Source organism: Myotis daubentonii, chromosome 12 (genome assembly GCF_963259705.1).
Source record: "Myotis daubentonii chromosome 12, mMyoDau2.1, whole genome shotgun sequence".
Lineage (NCBI taxonomy): Eukaryota > Metazoa > Chordata > Mammalia > Chiroptera > Vespertilionidae > Myotis > Myotis daubentonii.
In genome coordinates this window covers 74,498,781-74,523,537 of record NC_081851.1, presented here as the reverse complement: position 1 = coordinate 74,523,537, position 24,757 = coordinate 74,498,781, and the positions used below count along the sequence as shown (strand labels likewise).

The following is a 24,757-nucleotide window of genomic DNA, read 5'->3' as shown; positions in this document are numbered from 1 at the left end:
CTTACACACAGCAATGTATTTTCCACATCTTTTTCTATCATATAGTTACCGCATTCTTTCAGCCGCATGATCTACTTTTGAATGGACTTAATGTACTTTATTCATTTTCTGATGATTAACATTTGAATTACTTTCCTTTTTTCTGAAAGGGCGTCCCTGGAGTTGGAAAAGAGCAAGCATTAAAACTTATACAGATTTTGAAAGGTCAAAGTTTACTTCAGAGGTAACTAAAAATTAAGTTTTCTTGTGACATCAGACTTTTATTCTTGTTGAATTTTATAGTGAATGCTAGAGGCCCAGTGCACAACATTCGTGCACTGAGGGGGGGGGATGGGGGGTCCCTCAGCCCAGCCTGTGCCCTCTCATAGTCCGGGACCCCTCGCAGTATGTCCACCTAGGGGTTCTTGGCACTGCCGCAGAGGCAGGAAAATTACTTATTTTTATTCTGAAATTTTTCAAAGAAAGGGTTGGAAAAAGTAGGTGAACAGTTGTTCATATGGAAAATAATACAATAGTTAATAAATAATAATGCAAGAATAAATTCCCGTGTTTCACATATAACTGTAAACCCACCCCTATATGCCCTAAGCCATACTATATGTTTTTTCAGTATTACTAGCTCACTGTAAACACAAGTAGATGTCAAATGTGTTTATTTATAACCATGGGCATTTGCTATGGGCTATTTTAGACTATTTTACTACCAAGTAAAGATAATGTAACATTGAAATGATTTTATCCTTAAAAATATTTTATTTTATCCTTAAAATCATTTTTAATATAAAATAATTTGATATTGAATTTATTTTTGTAAATGAAATGCCTAACCTGTTACAAATATTTAATAAGTAACACTTGATTAAAACTTTTACTTGCCTTCCTTTGTTCTATAACCATACATTTAAGAATATATGTATTCAAATTAATTTAGACTGAACAATTTAAGGGTTCAAACCAGTTAAGGAATATATTGAAATTTACAAACTATGCTATTTAGTTTTGCAAGCATGTGAACTAGATTTACTTGATGAAAGCAGTGGTTTATAAAAATTAATATTAAGGGTGATAAAATAGAGTGAATAAAGGAAAGAATGAGAACACTGGAGACTTAAACCAGTCTTGGCCTCCAGTTAGGTTTGAGATGGTGAGTGCATGAAAGGAAACACAAGTTGTAGAAATCAAGAAGGAATGATGATGAAAACAATTTCATATTACTGTACTTTTTCCTACAATACTTCTCTTTCAGCTGAAAAGCTATTGATAGATCTAAGCCTTCAAAAAATTCATTATTGAGATCAGTGATTACTTTGCCAAAGCAGGAAAAAAAGGGTATTCTTTGGCATTGAGGTGAGTTAAGGAATTATTTGGGAATTGTGAAAACTAATACAAAGAGGGAAAAACAAGCAAATATGGCCTTTGGCCAGCTACAAGGCATTCTTATTGAAACAGTTTCAGCAAACTTGTACTTTTGGCAACATTTTATTAAATGTTGGTCTTGATATTTGAAAGTAATGAAATTGCATTTTTTGTTATAATTATGTTTTAATTTTGATTAGCTTAGACTGGCTTCCCCTGTTTGTTTTTAACATTTGAATCTCTATTATTTATCCAGCAGCCAGCATCAATTATTGCTAATTTTTAGCAAGCGTGTAGTTGGTCTTTGTTGTATGTTCATTAGAAGTTCCCAAAGCTAAATAATAATTCTTAGTGCCAGTTACTAGATTGCAAACTGAAGGTATAATTTAGTTTTTTATTAGAACTTTAATTTCTGTAAGTAGAGGAACAATTCAGAACTTACATTTTATGGTAATGTTTATCCTCTTGGTGGTTTTAAATTGACATGAAGCTTGTAGTAAAAATTAACTATTATGCCCTAGCCGGTTTGGCTCAGTCGGTAGAGTGTTGGCCTGTGGACTGAAGGGTCCCAGGTTCGGTTCCAGTCAAGGGCAAGTGCCTGAGTTGCGGGCTTAATCCCCAGTGGGGGGGGGGGGGGGTGCAGGGGGCAGCTAATCAATGATTCCCTCTCATCATTGATGTTTATATCTCTCTCTCCCTCTCCCTTCCTCTCTGAAATCAATAAAAAAATATATTTTTAAAAAACTTATTTAGTCGACCTTTTAACAGTAATATACATTTTCTTAAAATCTTTCCTTAAACAAGTAATGTTTTTGCTGTTTGGATAGGAGAATAAGAAAATGACAATTTCAAATGATCTGGATTTTTTAAACAGTTCTTACCCAGAAACTCCATGTTTTATTTAGTGTTATACTTTGCCCTTAACCCTTATTTTGATATACAGAAGTGTTCATGTACATGATTCTCTTTGTTTTATACTCTGGCACTTAGAAAAGATATAAAAAACAAATTTATATGAACCATTCTCCCTATATGTATGCTTAAGTGAAGATCCTTTTTTAAAAATAAAGGCTGAATGAGTATATCAATACACACACACACACACACACACACATATTCTTTCCCTCTCCCCTGCTCTGACACTCTTTCTCCTCTCCTGTTGGAATTCTTCTGTCTTTGGGGAACACATCTAAAAATTGAGGTACGTTGATTGAGGGAGAGTTTTTTTTAATTTGGGCAGTAACTTTATCTACCACCAAAGGGAAAATAAGTTGGTAGGTTGGAAGGGAACAGAATAACCTGATATTTGAGAACATGGCACTTTGGTGACCTTGGGGGTGTTTTGTGTGTATTTGTTTTTCTTTTTAAAGCCATTTTCTTTTAAAGGTTTATTCAGTGGAGTGAAGAAAAACCTTGTAACTCTAATCAACAACCACTAGTTATTAAAAAACTGGCTCATTGCTCTGTGTGTTCCCATCCAGGTAAGCAGACATAGGGAATGATATCTTGGAGGATTAGTGTCAGAAACCCACATTTTCACCCCTGTTCTTATAGGTACATTTTATATTATCTTTCCCGCTAGATTGGGAATCCTCAGAGTCAGGAGTTGTCGTATATACATAATAGGCACTCAGTAAATGTTAGTTGAATGAAATGAAGTGACATAAATGATAAATATAGAACAAGTACAGTTTCAAACTATGAATCCAAATTACTTAGATCTTAAAATTATGTTTTTAATATAGAAATCTATTTTAAGGGAAAAAATACACTAATAGTATTGGGGAAAATGGAATTGAAACTATCTGTTTCTTTAACAGTGATTTACACTTATATATTTAAATGATTAAATATTAATTGTCCTCTAGTGCGTTTTGATTGTGTGAAGATAGTGCCTGGAAACTAATTTCTAAAACATGTTCATTATTTTTGAAAATAGTTTGGTTTCTCTTTATTAGTTTTGGAAGAAAAAAAAAGATGTCACTGATACATAGTAGATTAGAAAGGTCTTCCACTTTCAGCAGAGATTGAGATCATGTTAGCTCATCTTTTAAAAGAAATTCTGCTTTATGTATTTGTCTTTTTTTTTTTTTTTTTTTAATTCTCACCTGAGGGTATGTTTCCATTGATTTTAGAGAGAGAGGAAGAGGGAGAGACAGAAAGAGAGAGTCTTTCTCGATGTGAGAGAGAAGAACATCAATTAGTTAGTTGCCTCTCATACCCACCATGACTCGGGGATCAAACCCCCTTTGGTGCAAGGGATGACATTCCAACCAACCAAGTCACACTAGCCACGGCATTTATCTATTTGTCTTACTATGTTTTCATTAACATTATTACATTATAGATGAAATCATGGAAGAAAAAATTTTCTATGGATAAGATTCTCCATTCTATATTTTCTTGATAACTTATAAATGGTAATTTTAGGTCATATCAGTTATGTATGCTCTTCCGTATTCTCAAAACAATGTTGAAGATGGTCATGCTTTCCTTTTAAAGGGAACTAGGATCCCACACCTTTGTCATAGTCATAATTTGTTCATGTTCCAAGCATAATTTAAAAATAGTAATACAGGTAACTTAGAGCTAGACACTAAAAGATGTAATTAATTGCTGTATTCTTTTATATTTTAATTAAGGACAACAGTTTATGAATTATTCTATAAAGTAAATAATCTTTTTTAATACTAATAATTATAGCCTACTTTTCTTGAATTTAGCTATCAAATTAACCACAAACTTTTCCATTGTTGATTATTATGAATGTATAATTTCAAGTTACAAATTAACACTTTCAGATAATGGAATTTACAGAAACAAAGTATCATGTGATAGTAATAGCTTAGGATCTACTACACCTTAAAGATTACTATAGTGTGCATTATTCTCTTTAACCTAAATATATTGAAACCCTTCTATAAGCCAGGCACTGTGCTAGGCAGTATTCATTTTTGAAAATGTGGGTAAGTGCAAGAAAAAAAGTATAATAGAAGATAATTCTAAAAAGCAGTGAAAATCATACTTTCTTATACCGCCCTAAAGGTTCACCTAAGGATCATGAACATAATGGATGCAAATTATGTCAAACTGATCGATATTGTGAACCACATGATTATGAATACTGTTGTCCCTGTGAGTGGCACCGATCAGAGCAGGACAGGCAACTGATTACAATAGAGAACAATATTAAGAAGTAAGTTTTGTTTTTAACTCATTCTTTTCTGGCATGACCTATTTTATATACCTGTGGTTGAATTATTTCCATATAGCCTTTCCCCATGTCTAAATTAATAACATTTCACAAAATCCTTTTCTTGAATTTACTAAAATTATAGGCCTTTTCAGGAGATGGTAATATAATAGTTATTCAAAGTGAAACTTGATGACTGAGATACTATAGAGACATTTTTCATTAAATGAGAGATTAGATGAGAAATAGTTTTAGTCTGATTGTATTAACAACATGTATATAATCTATTTTCAGAAAAGCTTGCAGTTGTGAAGGATTCCCATTCCATGAGGTAATAACTAATAATTCAAGTGTGTTTATTTCAGAAGTTTTTTTTTTTTTTAAGTTTGAAGTCTCAATTCCTATTTTCTTTTCTCTTGTTAGGTTATTCAAGAATTCCTTTTGAACAAGGATAAATTGGTAAAGGCAATCAGGTACCAAAGACCTGATTTATTATTGTTTCAGGTATCTGAAAATAAATTCTTTACAGTATGAAGTTGAATAGTAGGAAGATAGAAGGGATAATCACTTTGAATGGTCTGCTATTGGCACCCATGCTTTTTTCAGCATTTATTTCTAGTCTTCATTTCTTTGCTACATAGTAACTGTACTTTGCAGACCCATAAGGCAAATTATAATTATGCTGTTTGTTAGAAAACACCTTAAATACCTTGTACAGATATATTGTATTCAGCGGTATATTGGGAGAGAGGGGCTGATAACCAAAGAATGTCAGGATTAAGTACTGGTATATTAATTTGCACGGACACTGTGATTTGTAATCAGTTATATAAATTTAGATTTGGATAGTCTATCACTCACTGTGTGACACTGGATATGTGTTATCCTCAAAATAGAAATAATATTATCTTACGAAGTCACTATGAGGATTAAATGAGATTATTTATATTAACTCCTAATAGAGTGGCTAGGGAAACAGTGGCTCAGTAAATTATAACTACTTCTTGCTTATTCCTATCAACAACAGAAATAATAATGGTAACAAATAATTATTGAACATTTAAAATTTGCTTTTTTTAAAACCACACTACATATAATTTGACTTAATCTTCATAATCTGTGAGCTGGGTTATATTTTACCTGAGGCTGAGAGAAGTTAAGTAACTTACCCAACATCTAGGAAATATCATGCTGACATACAAATGGAGAACCCTCACACTTAAGTACTATGTACTACTGACTCTTTAGGAGGCTCATTGTTCTGTCAGTGATACTACTTTAATGTTCATTCTGAAGGCAAAAATAATATCATCTGAGTGCTCTTTGTCTCCAAGAGATAAGAAAATCTTATTTTATTTTTATTATATTTACAGAGATTTACTCTTGAAAAAATGGATTGGCCCAATCACTATGCATGTGAGAAATTGTTGGTACTTTTGACCCACTATGACATGATAGAAAGAAAACTTGGTAGAAGACACTCTAATCAACTACAGCCAATTCGGTATGAATTGTGTGTGTTTGCATTTGAATATCTTATGATCTAAAATTTTCTTCTTAATCTATACTAATAATAGAGGAATATGCAAATTGTCCAGGACGCTGTCACAGTAACAGTAACAACCAAACAGCAGGCTGGCAGGCTATGTGGGGCGACAAGGCCAGTAGGGGGGTTAGTGAGGGATGACCAAACGACTGAACAGCAGGCTGCATGGGGTAACCAGACCAGTGGGGGGGAGTAGTTGGGGGCAACCAGGCTGGCAGGGGGGCAGTTGGAGGCGACCAGGCTGGCAGGGGAGGCATTTGGGGGCGACCAGGCCGTCGGGTGGCAGTAAGGGGTGATCATGCTGGCGGTGGGGGGAAGTTGGGGGCAGTCAGGCAGGCAGGCAGGTGAGCAGTTAGGAGCCAGTGGTCCCGGATTGTGAGAGGGATGTCTGATTGCTGGTTTAGGCCCGAGCCCTGGGATTGGGCCTAAACTGGCAGTCGGACATCCCCCAAAGGGTCCCAGAATGGAGAGGGTGCAGGCTGGGCTGAGGGGACACACACCACCCTCCCTCCCCGCACCGTGCACAAATTTCGTGCACCGGGCCTCTAGTATCTTTATAAAGATAGAGGAAAGGTCTCCTGGAATAAATAAAAGCTTAGTCAGGGCTTACAGCCAAGCTAACATAATAACTTCACACTCTGACATACTTTCCTGCTTCGAATACATAGTTATAATAAATTAAAAGAAATCAATAGTATAATAAGATATAGCCAGGCTTAACCAGATAACTATTTCAGTGACCAAAAAAGGAACAAAAGTGTAAAGTGAATAGAGGGACCTCAGTGAAGGGTATGTCAGTGATCTTTGCACTATTCTTGCAAGCTTTCTAAAGGTTTGGAACTTTCAAAATAAAAAGTTTGCAGGAAAGTATTAAAGAAAAAAGATAAACAACAAAGAAAAGACAATGAGATAGCACACATCTTTCATAATAGTAATAGATGTCAAGAGATGACAGGATAATATTTTAAAACTTTGAGTAAAAATAATTGGCAGCCTAAACATTATTAAAATATTATTCACTGGTTGGTAAGGCATTTTCAGACATATGAAGACTAAGAGTTTACCATTCATAGGTCCTCATTAAAAGCACTATTAAAGGATGTACTTCATTCAGCAAGAAGAAAACTGAACCCAGAGGGAAAATGTAGATAACAAGAAATAGTGGTCAGCACAAAATTGATAAAACATAGCCAAATTAATAAACTGACTGGAAAAAATATGTATATAAATATCTGCATAATGCTTGATGGTTAAAATATGATCATAAACTTCCAAAGTATATGTGTAGACATATAAGGGTAACCACTAAAACATTAGAAATCCAGTATCTTCTAAACCAATTCGTAAAATAATACTATCAAACCAAGCCCTGGCCTGGTGGTTCAGTTGGTTGGAGCACTGTCCCCTACACCAAAAGGTTATGGTTCGATTCTGGGCAGGGCACTTACAGGAGGTAACCAATTGGTATTTCTCACATCGATGTTTCTCCCTGTCTCCTTCTCCCTTCTCTTTCTAAATCCAATACACATATCCTCAGGTAAGGACTTAAAAAGAAGCACACACAAAATTACCAAGCCAAAAAAGTATAAGAAGGAGGAAGTGGGAAGTAGTGAAGAAAAAGCTTGGTAACAGAAAACACAAAATAAGAAACAGGAATGAGTTCCGCTATGTTAGTAATCACAATAAATGTAAGTAGATTAATCTCATTTATTAAAAGACATTTTATTGGATGAGTAAACAAAATTCAGCAATATTCTTATAGGGCATGTACAGAATATACACTAAGTTAGAAAATAAGGAGACTTAAAAGATTTGCCAGGCAAATATTTACCAAAGTGATGTAGAAAAATTAACAGAAACAGAATAGACTTTAAAACAAAAATTATTATGGAAAAGTGGTACTGAATAATAATGAACAATCTACTCATACACTCTAATAATTATAAGCCCTATACCCCTAACAATAAAATCTTTTGTATAAGTTAGTTGAATAACAATGTGGTTATTCCTCACAATACTTTTAATATTATAAAAATAGAATAAGAATCAATGCATATTTAATTATTCAATCTATAAATTGAAAACTTACAAGTTACTCATGCAATTGAACTTCATTAGATGAATTTGTTTTTCAGAATTGTTAAAAACCGAATCAGAAATGGAGTTCATTGCTTTGAAATAGAGTGGGAAAAGCCTGGTATGTATCAGTTTAAGCAGCTTTTATAACATTAAACCATGTATGTTTAGCAAATATTGTACACATATGTAAAATATATGTATGTATGTAAAAAATAGGGAAGAAATATGTACCCAGGGTTAATTTCATAGTTTCCCTCTGCTATTTAAATAGGCTTTGACTAATAGTAAAGATTAAAGACTTCAAATAATTTTATTTTAATGTCTTAAATTGGCATTTCTTTTGTACTTAATGTTTAAAATATAATATGGAGATAGTTTGGATTGGTATTTTTCAAGAAAATACCACTACAAATGGTCTGCTCATTGGATTTCACTGTGGGGTACTCTTCCTCTCATTTTCTTACTCTTTAGTTTTCATGGGAATTTTTAGTTGTCTTACTCTTATTTTTGTTATAGACAGAAATACAGTAAACTTGAATTAGCACCAAAATCAAAGGCAAGAAAAGCACAGGTTATTTAAATAGAAAATAATCCCAGTTTCATTTCTGTTTGGCATTGAGATTATATTGTGTGATTATGGGTGAATGAGTGAGATAGTAGATTTATCAATGAAGGTTTAAGTTGTAGGTAAATTGAAGAATGAAATTAATAAAGAATTAGATAAACTGTTCTAAGCAATAAGAAGAAGATAGAAAGCTGAAGAATTTTGAAAACTGCTTGGAAGCAGTCCCACAAACCTTAGTCTATTTTCAGGAAGGAAAGTGACATTAACCCACTTTGGCCGTGCAGATCTGTTTAGAACTGAGGATTGGATGCCCATTTTCACTTATCTTTGTGGGAGCTGTCCTTTAAGGGGAAAATGTACCCCAAGCTAGTTTAACTGAGAAACACCTAAAATTCACCGATTTCTATTATTTCTACTTTATTATACTCGTCAACTAATATTTTCATTAGAGTTTGGCCTCTCTTGAGCTATTTTCCCTCATGTAGGATAAATGCAAAAATTTAGACTGTTACTTATATATCTTATTGTGAACTTACATATAAACCTTCTCATTTTCCTTTATCACTAAGCCTGCGTATATCTTCAAAAGATGGATAACATCTGGAAAATAGTAAAGTATAAACCCCTTATCAGGGGTTACATTTAACATGGTTTTAGTTACCAGCACTCAGTCACAGTTCAAAAATATTAACTGGGAAATTCCAGAAATAAGCAATTCATAAGCTTTAAATTATGTGCCTTTCTGATAAATTCTTGTGATTTCCCACTCTGTCCTGCCTGAGATATGAAACATCCCTTTGTTTAGCATATTTAGGCTGTATGTGCAGCCCACCCATTAGTCACATAGTAGCCATCTCAGTCATCAGATTGACTGTCACAGTATTGCAATGATTGTGTTCATGTAACCCTTATTTTACTTAATAATGGCTCCAAAGCACAAGAGTAGTGATGCATTTGGACATACCAAAGAAGCTTTAGAGTGCTTCCTTGAGTTGACAGGTGAGTACACTACAATAAGATATTTTGAGAGAGAGACCACATTCACATAACTTTAATGATAGTATATTGCTATAATCATTCTATTTTATTATTGTTGTTGTTAATCTCTTACTGTGCCTATTTATAAATCAAACTTTATCATAAGTATATGTGCATAGAAAAAAACATAGTATGTATGGGGTTTGATACTATTAGTGGTTTCAGGTATCCACTGGAGATCTCGTGCACTGCTGACGGGGTTTATAACCCCATGGATAAAGGGGACTACTATAATATTTTTGATGACCCTTTCAATCCTATTCTTTTCATTAGACACCACTAAAGAAAGTTAATATTGAAGTTTTAGTCAACTGTCTATTCCCATTCTTTATCCAGCTCTTAAACACTTACTATACTAAACTAAACCATTTAACCTTACCTACACAAAGACTTATCCTCTACGCTGCTCCTTCTGCCTCTGAAACAAGAGACTTTAAAGTTCTAATTTAAAAGTAATCTCTTTCTAGAAGAACAAAGTTGGAGGGATCACAATACCAGATATCAAGCTATATTACAAAGCTACTGTTCTCAAAGCTGCCTGGTACTAGCACAAGAACAGACTTATAGACCAATGGAACAGAAGAGAGAACCCAGAAATCGACCCAAGCCATTATGCTCAATTAATACTTGAAAAAGGAGGCAAGAACATACAATGGAGTCAAAACAATCTCTTGGGGGCAACCAGGCCAGTGGCAGTTGGCAAGCAGGGGCAGCAGTAAGGGGCGACCTGGCTGGCGGGGGGGGGGGGGGGCAGTTGTGGGCAACCAGGCTGGTGGGGGGGGGGGGCGGGCAAATGGGGGTGACCAGGCTGGCAGGCAGAAATATACAAAAATAAACTCAAAATGGATTAAGGACTTAAACGTAAGACAGGAAACCATAAAAATCTTAGAAGAATCCATAGGCAGCAAAATATCAGAAATAGGTCATAGCAATATCTTTACCGATACAGCTCCTAGGACAATGGAAACTAAGGAGAAAATAAACAAATGGGACTATATCAAAATAAAACCTTCTGCACAGCAAAAGAAACCATCAATGAAACAACAAGAAAGCCCACTGCATGGGAGAACATATTTGCCAATGTAATATCTGACAAGGGTTTAATCTTCAAAATTTATAGGGAACTCATACAACTTAACAAAATGAAAATAAACAATCCAATAAAAAAAATGGGCAAAGGACCTAAATAGACAGTTTTTGAAAGTGGACATACAGAAGGCCAAGAGACATATGAAAACATGCTCAGAGTCACCAGTCATCTGAGAAATGCAAATCAAAACAATGAGGTACCATCTCACACCTGCCAGGATGGCTGTCATCAACAAATGACAAGTGCTGGAGAGGATGTGGAGAAAAAGGAACCCTCGTGCACTGCTGATGGGAATGCTGACTGATACAGCCAGTATGGAGTTTACTCAAAAAATTAAAAATGGAACTCCCGTTTGACCCAGTGATCCCACTTCTAGGAAATATCCCAAGGAATCAGAAATACCAATCAGAAAGGATATATGCACCCCTATGCTCATAGCACAATTTATAATAGCTAAGATTTGGAAACAGCCTAAGTACTCATCAGCAGATAAGTGGATTAGAAAACTGTGGTACATCTACACAATGGAATACTAGCTGCTATAAAGAAGAAGGAACTTTTACCATTTGCAACAGCATGGATGGACCTGAAGAGCATTATGCTAAGCGAAATAAGCCAGTCGGAGAAAGATAAATATCACACAATCTCACTTATTTGTGGAATATAATGAACAACATAAACTGATGAACAAAAATAGATCCAGAGACATAGAAGCATCGAACAGAGTGTCCAACCTCAAAGGGAAGGTGGGGGTGGGGGGTGGGGGGTAGGGGGGTTGGGAGTGGGGAGTATGAGAGCAACCAAAAGACTTGTATGCATGTATATAAACATAACCCATTGATACAGACAGTAGGGGGTGAGGCATGTGCTGGGGGGTGGGAATGGCTGGGGAGAGGTCAATGGGGGAAAAAGGAGACATATGTAATACATACTTTAAATATAAAAAAATAATCTTCCAACTCTTGTTAGGCAGAAGAAAATCAATTCTATACTAGAATCAGCAGATTATTAGAATAGAGATGTTATAAAGCAATATTTGCAATAAGTCATCCATTGTGGATGACTTAGTTTACCTGGTAAATTTTGTTACCTGGAAAATTGAATTTTTCATATCTGTAATTAAGGCTGTTTTACTGTATTTTTAATCTTTTAGAACATTATGCTATAGAAGATAAACATGGAGAATTAGTTCTAACAATAGAAGAAGAATCATTATTTGAAGCAGCTTTTCCAGAGATTGTTGCTGTTTACCACAAACAAAAGTTAGAAATTAAAGAGAAGAAAAAGAAAAGTAAGTATCTCATTTGATAGCCACACACAGCTGTTGTAGAGGAGCTATCTGTTCTACACGAGTCAATATTGTCTAAATTTTGCTGAAAGTTCTATATAAGAACTTGCTTCTTTGTCTTGATACACTATTAAAGCTGAAAAGCCAAGAGTAAACCATTCTCAGATGTGTCTGATAAGTTAATCAAGTGTTAATAATAGTAATTACACCAACCACTTATTGAGCAAGTAGTATATGTAATATATTTTGGATTATAAATACATTTTCTTTATTTCCCAGAAAAACTAAGGAAGAAAATTCGATCAAACATTGTTTCTGGAAGAAAATATTTTATAATATGTTGTCATTAATTATTTTGTTTGTTTGTTTTTTAATTTTGTTTTATTGCTTAAAATATTACAAAGAGTATTACATATGTCTCCATTTTTTTTCCCCCCCTTTACATTCCCCGGCCTCCCCTACCTCCCAGTGTCTTGTGTCCATTGGTTATGCTTATATGCATGCATATAAGTCCTTCGGTTGATCTCTTACCTCCCCCTCCCGCCCCCCAACCCTCCCCAGCCTTCCCGCTGTAGTTTGATAGTCTGTTCGATGCTGCTCTGCCTCTGTATCTATTTTTGCTCATCAGTTTATAATGGTCTTTATTATCCATAAATGAGTGAGATCATGTGGTATTTTTCTTTCATTGACTGGCTTATTTCACTTAGCATAATGCTCTCCAGTTCCATCCATGCTGTTGGAAATGGTAAGAATTCCTTCTTTTTTACAACAGCATAGCATTCCATTGTGTAGGTGTACCACAGTTTTCTAATCCATTCATCTGCTGATGGGCACTTAGGCTGTTTCCAGATCTTCCCAATGGTAAATTGTGCTGCTATGAACATAAGGATACATATATCCTTTTTAATTATTTTGTTATAATTACTTACAACACAGTTTCTAGGAATGCACTGGGACAAAAATGCAAAAATTGCTTATATAGTTCTTAATCTGAACTGTTTAGTTTATTTGTTTATTCAAGTTAAGTCAAATAAAACAGGTTTTAATTATATTGTATTTTTCTTTTCAGGCATGAAAACTAAGCCTAAAGAAAATAATTTGCCACAAACAGATGAGATGAATTTTCAGTCACTCATAACTTTAAAACCCACATGTGAAATCTCTTCTAAACAGAATTCCCAGTTAAATTTGGAAATTTTCCCTGATTCGGCATTACCCCAGGAATCTATTTCTGCGTCATTGAAGAGCTTGCTTTTATCTGAAGATGCTCTCTGTATGAATACTCAAGAACAGTTAATGTCTTCTTCAAAACTTTTGGCTTCACAGCAAATTACAGCTGTCAGTAAATCTCTAATTTCAGAATCTAGTCAACCAAATATTTCATCCCATAATGTGTCGACGATTGCTGATCTACACTTGAGCAGCATTGATTGGGAGGGAACTTCTTTTAGTAATTCTCCCGCTATTCCAAGGAATACTTGCTCTCATGGCTTAAAATCAGGACTTGAAATAGCCATCCCTCATAGCTTTAAACATATCCCAGGACAATTGTCATGTGACTCAGAATGGTGCACCACAAATAAAGTGTTCAGTTGGGATCTTCAAAAGACTAATCCTGAAGAGCATCTACTTTCTGGCATTACTAACTTACATAGTCAGGATCTGCCTTTAAAGGAACGAATACTTATAAAATCATTACATCCTCTGGGTAATGTACAGCCAGACCTGAAAACTTTATCCGTACGCACAGTAAAAGAATCTTGTAAGGCTAGCAGTAGTTCTGATTGTCCATCACATCTTTCAGAGGATCTAGGAATTTATTTGCAAAAGGAATCTAGGAACTCTAAAGTTCTAAAAGGAGACCAGCTGTTTCCAGAAAACTATAAAGTGAATACTTCTATACCCTATTCTGTCAAAAACATGATAGTAAAGGCCTCTGATGCTAGAGTCGAGCCACCAAATACTTCTTTAGATCATAATAGAAATGTTGACTTGCAAACCACTCAGAAGATTGTAATGGAGAAAAGTGTTTGCCTTGACAGATATTCCTCTGATGAAGAAAGTCCCCCAGTGTTTGGGAAAGCTATGAATGCAACTGAGAAAACGAAGCAGAGTTTTCAGAAGCACAAACCAGCCCAATTCAAGAAAAATGATGCTAACGAATTGAGTAACCCTAAGATACATATTAAAGAAACGGAACAGTATGTCCAGACTTCTAAAACAGCTGTAAATGTAGAAAACTATTTCCCAGATGCAGCCAAAGTTTCTCTGAGTTCCCTACAGTGTCATAAGGAAAAAGATGACTCTGGTACTTATTTGGATAGTCCTCTTCCTTTATGTCAGAGATTAAAACTGAGGTTCCAAAACACTTGAAATTAAAAATGTTTAAGTGTTAGTTAATATTCTGGTATCATCAGCATTAGCAGAGGCAGAAGGAAGGTGTCTAATTAATGTTTGGCAGAAAAATGTAATGTAGTTTATATGTCAGGAGATACTTTTGCCATTTTAATCAAAATTATAATTTTTAAAAATTACCTAAAACTTTTATTTTAAAACATAATATTTGTGGTAAAACTAGATAATGTATATTTTTAAAACTTACTCTTGCCATATTTTATATCTTTATTGACTATTCTTTAGTCATAGCTTTAAAGTGTTAATACAGTACTAGGCAGAGTAAAGTCTTCATCTTTTTGCTCATTTATACCCATGTCTTGCACAAACCTCTATAATGTTTATATTTCAGCTTGTTCTCAAGAAGATAATTCTTTATAATTGCCTAAAATCTCTCAATGTCTTATATTGTGCCTTTTTGGAGAGTCATATTTCTCTCCATGTGAAGATACTTTTAGTATGCTCTTTTGCTTTGGTAACTTTATTCTCTTTTCTGAGGGGAAAATGGAAAAGGAGGAAGACGATTGATATATATATAGAAAAAATAATGGTTGTAATGCTGAATAAACTAAGGAAAGCTACTCTTTATATATCCCCAGAAGTTAACAGGTTTGCCAAATGGAGAAAAGATTTGAAAAATAGAATATATAATCAGAAGAGAATTAGAAACTTGCTGAGGATCACACAGCTAATTAATAATGATGTGAGGATTAGATTTCTTGCCTCCTAATTTGGTGGCATTTTTTTCTGTTTTCTTTTTCTTCTATAGCACTTTTTTCTTTTCCTTACTTTTATTTTAAAAATGAATCTATATAATAATTGAGTTCAACCTCTCCAAATATTAAGTTGTTTATTCATTTATCACTCAAAAAATCAAGAGCAAGCATGTCAAACTTGCGACCACTGGGCCATATGCCTCGTTTAAATAAACAAGGCATATTGCCCACCAGCCGTGAGTTTGACATGCTTGGTCTAGAGCAGTGGTTCTCAACTTGTGGGTCGCGACCCCTTTGCGGGTCAAACGACCCTTTCACAGGGGTCGCCTAAGACATCGGAAAACACATATGTAATTACATATTGTTTTTGTGATTAATCACTATGCTTTAATTATGTTCAATTTGTAAAAATGAAATTGGGGGTCACCACAACATGAGGAACTGTATTAAAGGCTCGTGGCATCAGGAAGGTTGAGAACCACTGGTCTAGAGGCAATTAGATTGGACAGGAAAAAGTAAAGCTGTCAATATTTGCAGATGACGAAATTTTGTGTGTACAAGATCTTAAGGAATCCACTAAAAACTACTAGAACTGATAAATGAGTTCACCAAAGTTGCAGGATTTAAAATCAATATACAAACATCGATTGTGGGTCTATATATCTTTGGTGAATAATACTAAATGAAGTTAAGAAAATTCTGTGTACAACAGCACTAAAAGCAATAAAGTGCTTTGTAATAAATTTAACAAAAGTAAAGAATTTATACTCTAAAAACTGCAAAAGTATTGTTGAATGGAAAATTTTAGAAACTTAAATAAATGGAAAGACATTCCATGTTATGATTAGAAGACTTGGTATTAAGATGGCAAACTAATTTACAGATTTAGTGCAGTCCCCATCAATTCCAGCTGATTTCTTTGCAGAAACTGACAAGCTGATTCTAAAATTCATATGGAAATTTATGGGACACAGAATAGGCAAAGCTCTCTTTAAAAAGAGAAATGGGAGGAATTGCCCTTCTTAAATCTGATTTGAAAATTTACCACAAAGCTACAGTAATGAAGAATTTGTTGTCATCACATAAAGGTAGACATATATATTAATCAGTGGGATAGAATTGAGGGTCCAGAAATATACTCTCACATTTATGTTCAATTGATTTTCAACCAGAGTGCCAAGACAACTCAGGGGGAAACAAGAGTAATTCAACCAATACTACTGGTACAACTGGGTAGCCATATGCAAAAGAATGAAGTTTGACCCCTACCTCTTACACTATACAACTAGAGGCCCGGTGCATGAAATTCATGAACAGGTGGGGTCCCTAGGCCTGGCTGGAGATCAGGGCCAATCAGGTTCCCCGCCTCCCTACCTCCCTGCCTCCTCCTTCCCTTGCCACCCACCCCCAGTTCCCTGTCCCAGCCCAGGGCCCGGCCCTGATCGGGTCGATCAGGACCTGCCGGCCGGCGGGGGAGGGACCAGGAGTTTGGCTGGCAGGTCCCATCAGTGATTGGCGCCTGTGGGCTGGGGGCAGCTCCTGTGTTGAGCGTCTGACCCCTGGTGGTCAGTGTGCGTCATAGCGATCAGTTGTTTGGGTCGCTTGGGCTTATATATACATACTAGAGGCCCGATGCACAAAAAGTTGTGCACTGGGGGGGGGGGGGGGGTGTCTCTCAGCCCGGCCTGTGCCCTCTCGCAGTCTGGGACCCCTCAGGGGATGACCACCTGCTGGCTTAGGCCTGCTCCCCAGGGGATTGGGTCTAAGCTGGCAATCAGACATCCCTTTGGCAGCCTGGCAGCCCTCGGGGGATGTCCACTTGCCAGTGGGGAGCAGGCCTAAACTGCAGTCGGACATCCTTAGCGCTGCTGAGGAGGCAGGAGAGGCTCCCACCACCACCGCTGTACTGGCAGCCATTGGCCTGGCTTGTGGCTGAGCAGAGCTCCCCCATGTGGGAGCGCACTGACCACCAGAGGGCAGCTCCTGCATTAAGCCTCTGCCCCCTGATGGTCAGTGTGTGTCATAGTGACCAGTCATTCCCAGTCTTTGTGCTGTTAGGGTCAGTTTGCATATTACCCTTTTACTATATAGGATAGAAGCCTGGGGCCGGCTGGTTTGCCCTAAAGGGTGTCCCGGATCAGGGTGGGGGTCCCGCTTGGGTGTCTGGCCAGCCTGGGTGAGGGGTTGATGGCTGTTTGCAGCTGGTCACACACCCTTCAGGGTGGGGGTCCCCACTGGGGTGCCTGGCCAGCCTGGATGAGGGGCTGATGGATGTTTTCAGGCTGGCCACACCCCCTTCAGGGTGGGGTTCCCCACTGGGGTGCCTGGCCAGTCTGGGTGAGGGGCTGAGGGCCGTTTTCAGGCTGGCCTGTGACTGAAGCTCCCAGCCTCTCTTTTTTTTCTTTTTCTTTTTATTCTGGGATTTATTTACCTCCTATAATTGAAACTCTGTTGCCTTCACTGGTGCTCCCAGCTCTGAGGCCACAGCTGGCTGAAAGCAGGTATCTGGGGTTTGTTTGGCTTCTATAATGGAAACTTTGTTGCTTTTGGAGCTGTTGCTTTCGGAGCTTAGAGCAGGCCGCGGCAGGCGGGGAACCTTGGCTTCCTCCATCACTGGAGCAAGCAAGCCTCCTGCTCTCTTCAGCTGCGTGGCTGTCGGCCGCCATCTTTGTTGGCAGTTAATTTGCATATCGTCCTGATTAGCCAATGGGAAGCATAGCAGAGGTACGGTTAATTACCCTTTTTGTCTTTTATTAGGATAGATAAATAGATCAAAAACTAAATATGAAAGCTAAAGCTGTAATTAGATGAAAACAAACATAAATCTTTGTGACTTTGAATTAGGAAATGATTTCTTTGATATCGCACCAAAACCTCAGACAAGGAAAAATAAACTTCATAAAAACTTTGTGTTTCAGAGGGCACCAGTAAGAAAATGAAGAGATAGGCCTGGCCGTGTTGCTAAATGGTTAGGGCATCAGCCTGAGCACCAAAGGGTCTCAGGTTCCATTATCACTGCCGGTCAGGGTGAGTGCAGGAGGCACCCAGTCTCTCTCTCTTTCTCTCGAACTCTCCCTCACTTTCTCCACCCCCTCCCTTCACTCTCTCTAAAAAAATCAGTGGGAAAAATATCCTCAGGTGGGGACTAACAACAAAAGAAAAGAGATAACCCACAAAATAGAAAATATTTGCAAATCGTAAGTATGATAAAGGGTTTATATTAAGAGGGGCTTGTATAAAGAACTCTTAGCTCAATAATAATAAGACAACTCAAAAGCCGGTAAAATATCTGCATAGACATTTCTCCAAAGAAAATATATAAATGGACAATAAACACATGAAAAAATTATCATCATCAGAAAAAATCAAAACCACAATGAGATTCCACTTGCCACCTGATAGGATGGCTAAATAAAAAAGATAATAACAAGTATTGGTGAGGATGTGGAGGATTTGGAACCCTTCTAACCTTCTGGTAGGGATATAAAATTGGGTAGCCACTTTGGAAAAAGTCTGGTGGTTCCTCAAATGGTTAAACATAGTTACCACATTATGCATTATATCCACTCCCAAGTATATACCTAAGAAATGAAGGCATATATCCACACAAAAACTTGTACACAGATGTCCATAGAAACATTCATAATAGCCAAAAATGTAAACAACCAGAATGCCCATCAACTGAGGAGTGGATAACAAAATGTGGTCTCTTTGTGCAATCCTATATAATAAAGAGCTAATATGCTAATTAGACCGGATGGCAGAAAGACCTTCTGGAATGACAGCCAGGGCTGCTAGGGCCAAGGCAGTGGGGCTGTGAGGGCCTACCCTTGCGCAAATTTCGTGCATTGGGCTTCTAGTTGTCAATAAAAAGAAATGAAATACTAATAAATGTTACAATGTGATGAACCTTGAAAACATGCTAAGTGAAAGAGGCCAGTCACAAAAGACCACATGTATGATTCACTTTATATAAAATGTTCCAAATAGGCAAATCTATATAGAAACAAGTTATACTCTTCATAGACTTAAATATTCATGCTCCTTAAATACTTGTGTTCCTTAAATTATCTCTCTTTTCTTACTCTATTCACTATTTCTACATATTTTCTGCTCTTATGATTCAGATACAGATATTTAGCTGAAGCTTTTCTTCTAATGTATAGATCTGCTTATTTAACCAATTCCTGACATCACTGGGGATAAAAGTATAGTAATAGAGATGGCAGAAGCTCTGAGCTGCCTGTTACATCTAATCTGGATGTACTTCCAAGCCTTGCTGTAACTGGTTCCTGGGTTCTAAGTGGTCACGCACATTCATTTATCCTGGAGACATTTACTTGCAGGAATAAGTGCACATGAAATGCCAAGGGCCACCAGGAAATACAAAGTAACATGAAACCCAATTCTTATTTTCAAGAAATTGAAAAGAGCAAGATAAAGAAATATGGCATATTTACATACAAGGATCAATTATGTTGGTTAGCATAGAATTGGGTGTTTAATGAATAGACAATCACTGCCACCTGGATCAGAGGAAGGAACGTTCTTTTGGCAGATTTGACTGGGCTTTGAAGTATAGGCAAAAAATTGGCAGAATTGTAGCTGTGTTACAACAGGACATTTCAGTGGATGAGGGATTGATTAGCTTGAGGTAACGACATAGAATAAAGACGGTTGGCATGCTTAGGGAATGTTGGAGTCTTATTTGGAATTTCGGTCTCCAGGTAACAAATTGCTGTGCAGACAAGGAATGGTCAGGGATTGAGAAGTGAAGAATCGAGCAGAAAGCAGACTAGGGTATCTTTGGGCAATGGGGAAAAGAAATAGGACAAAGTGTAGCAAAGAACGTGACCAATATGCTAAAAGATTCTGACCGTATAAGCCATATATAAAGGTTTATTTTGAATATCCAGAAGGAAAAATAATCCTAATTAAAACATTTTCTCTGAGGATCTGCTGATCATGATTTGTTCAATCTGGGCACCACAATTGGCTCTGATAGTTTAGGACCATCTAGTCCAGGTAAATACTTACAATATACAGATGTCCTTTTTTTATTTTTTAAATAGATTTAGAGGTGTTCTGGGGAATTTTATGAGATGAGAACAGTGTGCTTGTTCCGATATAATTTGCAGCCCGGTCGGTGTGACTCAGTGGTTGAGGTCAACCTATGAACCAGGAGGTCACGGTTAGATTCCTGGTCAGAGCATATGGCCAGATTGTGGGCTCGATCCCCAGTTTGGGGCTTGCAGGAGGCAGCCGATCAATAATTCTTTTTCATCATTGATGTTTCTCTCTCCCTCTCCCTTTCTCTCTGAAATCAATAAAAATATATTTTCAATAAACCAAATATTATTTGCAGCTGATATATTACTCATTTAGCCACCTAATATATTTATTGAACAACTACTTTGTAAAAGAGCCCTATGTTTTTCTGTGTATCACAGCCAGCTGGAGGTCCATGGAATTTAATATTTTTTCAAATCACCCAGCTGGAAAAAGCTTCAGTTGGGGCTAGAACTCGGGTCTCCTAATTCCTTTAGTGAAGGACCTTTCCTAATATTTGTGTTTCCATAATTCATTCAATTCCATTAGTTGTTCTCTTTGTGGTCCTAAAGAAATTGTGCATACTTCCATGATAGTATTTATCACATTTAATTCATACACTCAAAATATTAGTTGAGTGTCTACTATATAGCAGGCATATTCTTTTTTTTTTTTTAATGTACTTACCTTTCTCTAAGATAAGACAGAATTCTGAACACAGAGGTTAAATCGTATTTATTTTTGTATCCCCCATCACTATGCTCAGAGTTTAATTCTCTGCTTCACCAACTCTTATTTATCCATCAAGACTCAGAATAAACCTGGTCTTTTCTAAGAGGGGTTTATATAGCTTCTCAAGAACCCCTCCTCTTTCCTATAGACTTTTAAAATATTATCTGCAAATAGCTTTATTTCGAGTGGTTTGCATTTTGTCTCAGGTACCAGGCTGTGAGCATCTTGTATTCCTGAATCTAACCCCTAGCAGAGGGGCTGCCACAGAAAGCCATCAGTGAATGGGTGCCGATTGCCTGCTGGTGAATTTGGGGTCTTCGTTCTTCCATTCTCCATCAAGAAAGATCAGATCCAGTTGGATGGTTCCCTCCATCAGCTTGATCACGTGTCCCCCTTTGTCATGTGAAGATGCCAGGGTGAGATGCCTTGCTTTCTGAAGGTGAAGGGGCTAACTCAGCCGCTCACTATTCCTGTCATGCTGGTAGCACTTAGGGTGAAACAGCTTAAATAATACCACCAAAGGCAGCCTCCTTTCATCTGCAGATTAATGTGGCAACATTTATCACCTCCTTAGCCAGGAAAACCTTTTATCAGGCTCAGCTAACAGCTCGCATTAGCCCCTTAAAGGACTTGCCACATTGCCTTTAAGGCTGCAGAGTCAGGCCCAGGATAGTCCAAAAAAGTGGGACCTTTGCTGATGATTGCCAGAATGGACAATGTACTTATTCCCAGGCCAGACAAATTCAATAAATGGCCTGTTTGGCACTGGAGGAAACGGTCATCTGGAAGTCAGGCCGAGTCTTCTGTACTGAGAATGACTGAGTATTCTGCTAATGTTTGGAAGAATTCTTTGGTAAGCACCAAACAAGACTTCTTTAATAGGGATTAAGTGCCTGAGCTTCCTCAACATTATTCTGTGCCAAGACCCAAAAAACAGAATGTCGACCTCCCCAGAATGGCAAAATTCTCTGATCAAAAACCAAATGAAGGAATTCTATACTGTTTGCATCGTCGTAACTCCGACTCATCTCCCACTCAACAGATATCCACCTTCCTGCTGTGAGTGAAGTCTCAAAGTGCTGTCCTGTGAATCTGAAAATGAAAATGAGTGATTTATTCAACGTTCATGTAAAGGTAGATGACAGAGTCTTTGCCTTTTTTGTTTGTTTGTTTTATTTGAAAGCAATGTGGATTCAGTGACTGCTCCAAAGTAATATTATTGCTAAAGTCATTTACATTTTTATTAAACTGAGAATGCCAACCCTGTGAATGCCAGATGCCAGAAGGCTTATTTTAACAGGGCTGTCCAAACCCAGACGTCTCAAGTCCAGGCCCTGTGAAGGCCCCATGACTTCACAGCTGGGATAGTGCTATGAGAGGTGTCAAGGACTCCATACAACCCGGTCTACATCCTGTGAAACAGACCAAAGGACATTTTCTTTAATGTGGGAGGCAATGTCTGAGTAATTGTCCAATTTCTGATAGAGACTGGCTACCTTGGGCAAATGTTCCAAGCTTCTGCATGCTTCTCCTACATAGGTGAGAATGATATTTCCTCCCCCCTTCACTCTCATTTACATGTTGAGAATAAACAGCTTTTGGAGAAACAGACATTAATGTATACATTTAATATTACTGATTTTGACTTGTCAAATCCATTGGTGAATAAGCGATGTTCTTAAAATGTGTTGTATTATAACCTGTATAATTTTTTGAGAAGGTAACTTGTCTCTAATATGAAGAAAAAAGACAAAACATATTGGATAGTATAAACAGTAGTGAATCTTGGGAGAAGAGAAATGACACATATTAAATGTTTACTATCACATCCACGCATTTTTCTACTTTTTCAGAATCCTCACATTTGCTCCACAGAAACTGAAAGGCAGGCACTTTTATTTCCCTGTTTATATATGAGGCTAAGAGAAGTGAAGGAACTTATCCAAGGTCAACATTTAGTAAGAAGCAGGGCCAGGATTTGAACCCAGAGCTAGTAGTCTAACTGCACAATTTCTCTGGCAAAAATTAAGATGTCTGTATACTCCACATTTATCTAAGTGTATGACACTTTTAAAGAAACAACCTGTCAGAGAGATGCATTGGCTTCTACTGATCTGATTTCTGGAAAACTGGCCACTAAATCAGAGTACTTGAGCCCCAGCAAAGCAAGAAATGATCACAAGTTACAGTGGGAAAGTTGGGAGATTTGAGTGTAAGGAAGGACTGGGAGGTGCGGGACATCCAGGGCACCAAATCTAGAAGTTTCATCCCCTTCCTTTGACGCTCTAACCACCAGGGCCAGATGTCCCCAGGATGAGGTCATCTGTGAGTTCTCAGTGGAGTGTCCATTAAGAGCGGCTCCTTTTTGGCATTCATTTCTGACTTGAGTCACCTTTGCACAGTGACTGCAAGGGGCTGGGCCTGTTGTAATCAGTTAAGTGCATTTTTTACTAATCTTGAAAGCAACCCAGAGAAGTAAAGCGACATGCCTGTGGCCACACAGTTGGTATGCTCGTCTCCTCCCAGTTGCATTGCTCCCTCCAAAGGGGACAGGGACTACTAAAAGCGCCTCCTAACTGACCTCCCTGCTTCAAAGCACTCACGCCCTTTGTAGTGCACACATCAGCCAGACAAATCTACAGAAAGTGCAAACCACCTTCTGACACCAGCACCGCCTTCACCCTTTCCTCCATGCAAAAGCTTCCCATCATGCTTGGTGTCAATTCCAAATTCCTTGACAGTCTGTCAGGTCCTCCGTGGCTGAGCCCTGCCTGTCTCCCTGACCTCATTTCTGGACTCTTCCCCTTGATCACCTTGCTCCAGTGCTGCTGGCTTTACTTCATTTCCTTAAACACACCAAGCTCATTCCACATTCTGGCTCTTGAACTTACTGTGCCATATGCCTGAACTTCTCACACGTTTTTGGATAGTAAGCTCCTACTCACCCTTCAGCTAGTACTTTTGTGATGATGCTAAGTCGCCACATCCCCACTCTGATTCCCACTCCTCTTGCTTCTTACCCTGAGTTATTTTCTTCACAAATTATTAGAGTTCTTTTTGTTTGTCTCCTATCACTACAGTAACAACATGAGAAGAAACTTCATCTTATTTTTTGTCATATCCCTTGAGCTACTTTTAACCGTGAGTAACATGTAGCACACATTTAATACAACCTTATTGGATGAATGAATGAATGAATGAATAAATGAAGTTAAACTTTGAACCCAAATCCACATTTTGACCACCAACATGCCACAAGTTGTAATTGAATTCTTAAGATGGATCCAGCACCTGGTTAGACATGGTGCGGAGTACAAGGGAATAATAACTAGTCTCTCCTTTCAAGATCTTTATAACTAAGTTCTGACACCAGACTCATTTGCACTTGAGATAACAAATAACACACCTAAGTGCTGGGTGAAGGCAGTGGCATCAGAGGGCATCAGCATGCAGATGAGAGCGGTCAGTGAGCACCCAGGTGGTCCTCAGAGACTTGCTAGTTGAGTGGTTGGAGGCTTGAATGGTAGATGCAGTTTACAGGGGGGAGTGAAGACCATGAGGTTCTTGGGTAAGACTTAAAATCGGGTGAATTTACCCAAGAATGAGTAACAAATGACAAGTATTTGAGGGCATTCCAGGCTGGTGACATTTGTTATATCCTTTTGTCTAGAAAGTAACTCACTCACTCATTACATACAAGTATAATTTTGT

The 24,757-nt window shown here is 37.5% G+C and overlaps 1 protein-coding gene across 2 annotated transcripts in view; it reads left to right on the top strand.

The window, feature by feature from the left end:
• The window catches only part of GEN1 (GEN1 Holliday junction 5' flap endonuclease), a 42,534-nt gene extending 18,936 nt beyond the window's left edge, over positions 1 to 23,598 (top strand). The window contains exons 6-17 of one of the 2 annotated variants that reach the window (XR_009448037.1): positions 150 to 223; positions 2,743 to 2,837; positions 4,402 to 4,552; positions 4,844 to 4,880; positions 4,973 to 5,053; positions 5,923 to 6,053; positions 8,231 to 8,292; positions 12,021 to 12,158; positions 13,225 to 14,463; positions 21,253 to 21,462; positions 22,089 to 22,180; positions 23,343 to 23,598. Coding sequence is in view for 1 of the 2 variants with exons in the window: in XM_059660504.1 (XP_059516487.1) it covers positions 150 to 223; positions 2,743 to 2,837; positions 4,402 to 4,552; positions 4,844 to 4,880; positions 4,973 to 5,053; positions 5,923 to 6,053; positions 8,231 to 8,292; positions 12,021 to 12,158; positions 13,225 to 14,528 (2,073 nt within the window). In the remaining variant the exon portion in view is untranslated. Of the gene's footprint in view, positions 1 to 149; positions 224 to 2,742; positions 2,838 to 4,401; positions 4,553 to 4,843; positions 4,881 to 4,972; positions 5,054 to 5,922; positions 6,054 to 8,230; positions 8,293 to 12,020; positions 12,159 to 13,224; positions 14,555 to 21,252; positions 21,463 to 22,088; positions 22,181 to 23,342 lie in introns of those variants that run through there. The other variant, XM_059660504.1, reaches the window with a different exon arrangement.
• Positions 23,599 to 24,757: the final 1,159 nt, after the last annotated feature.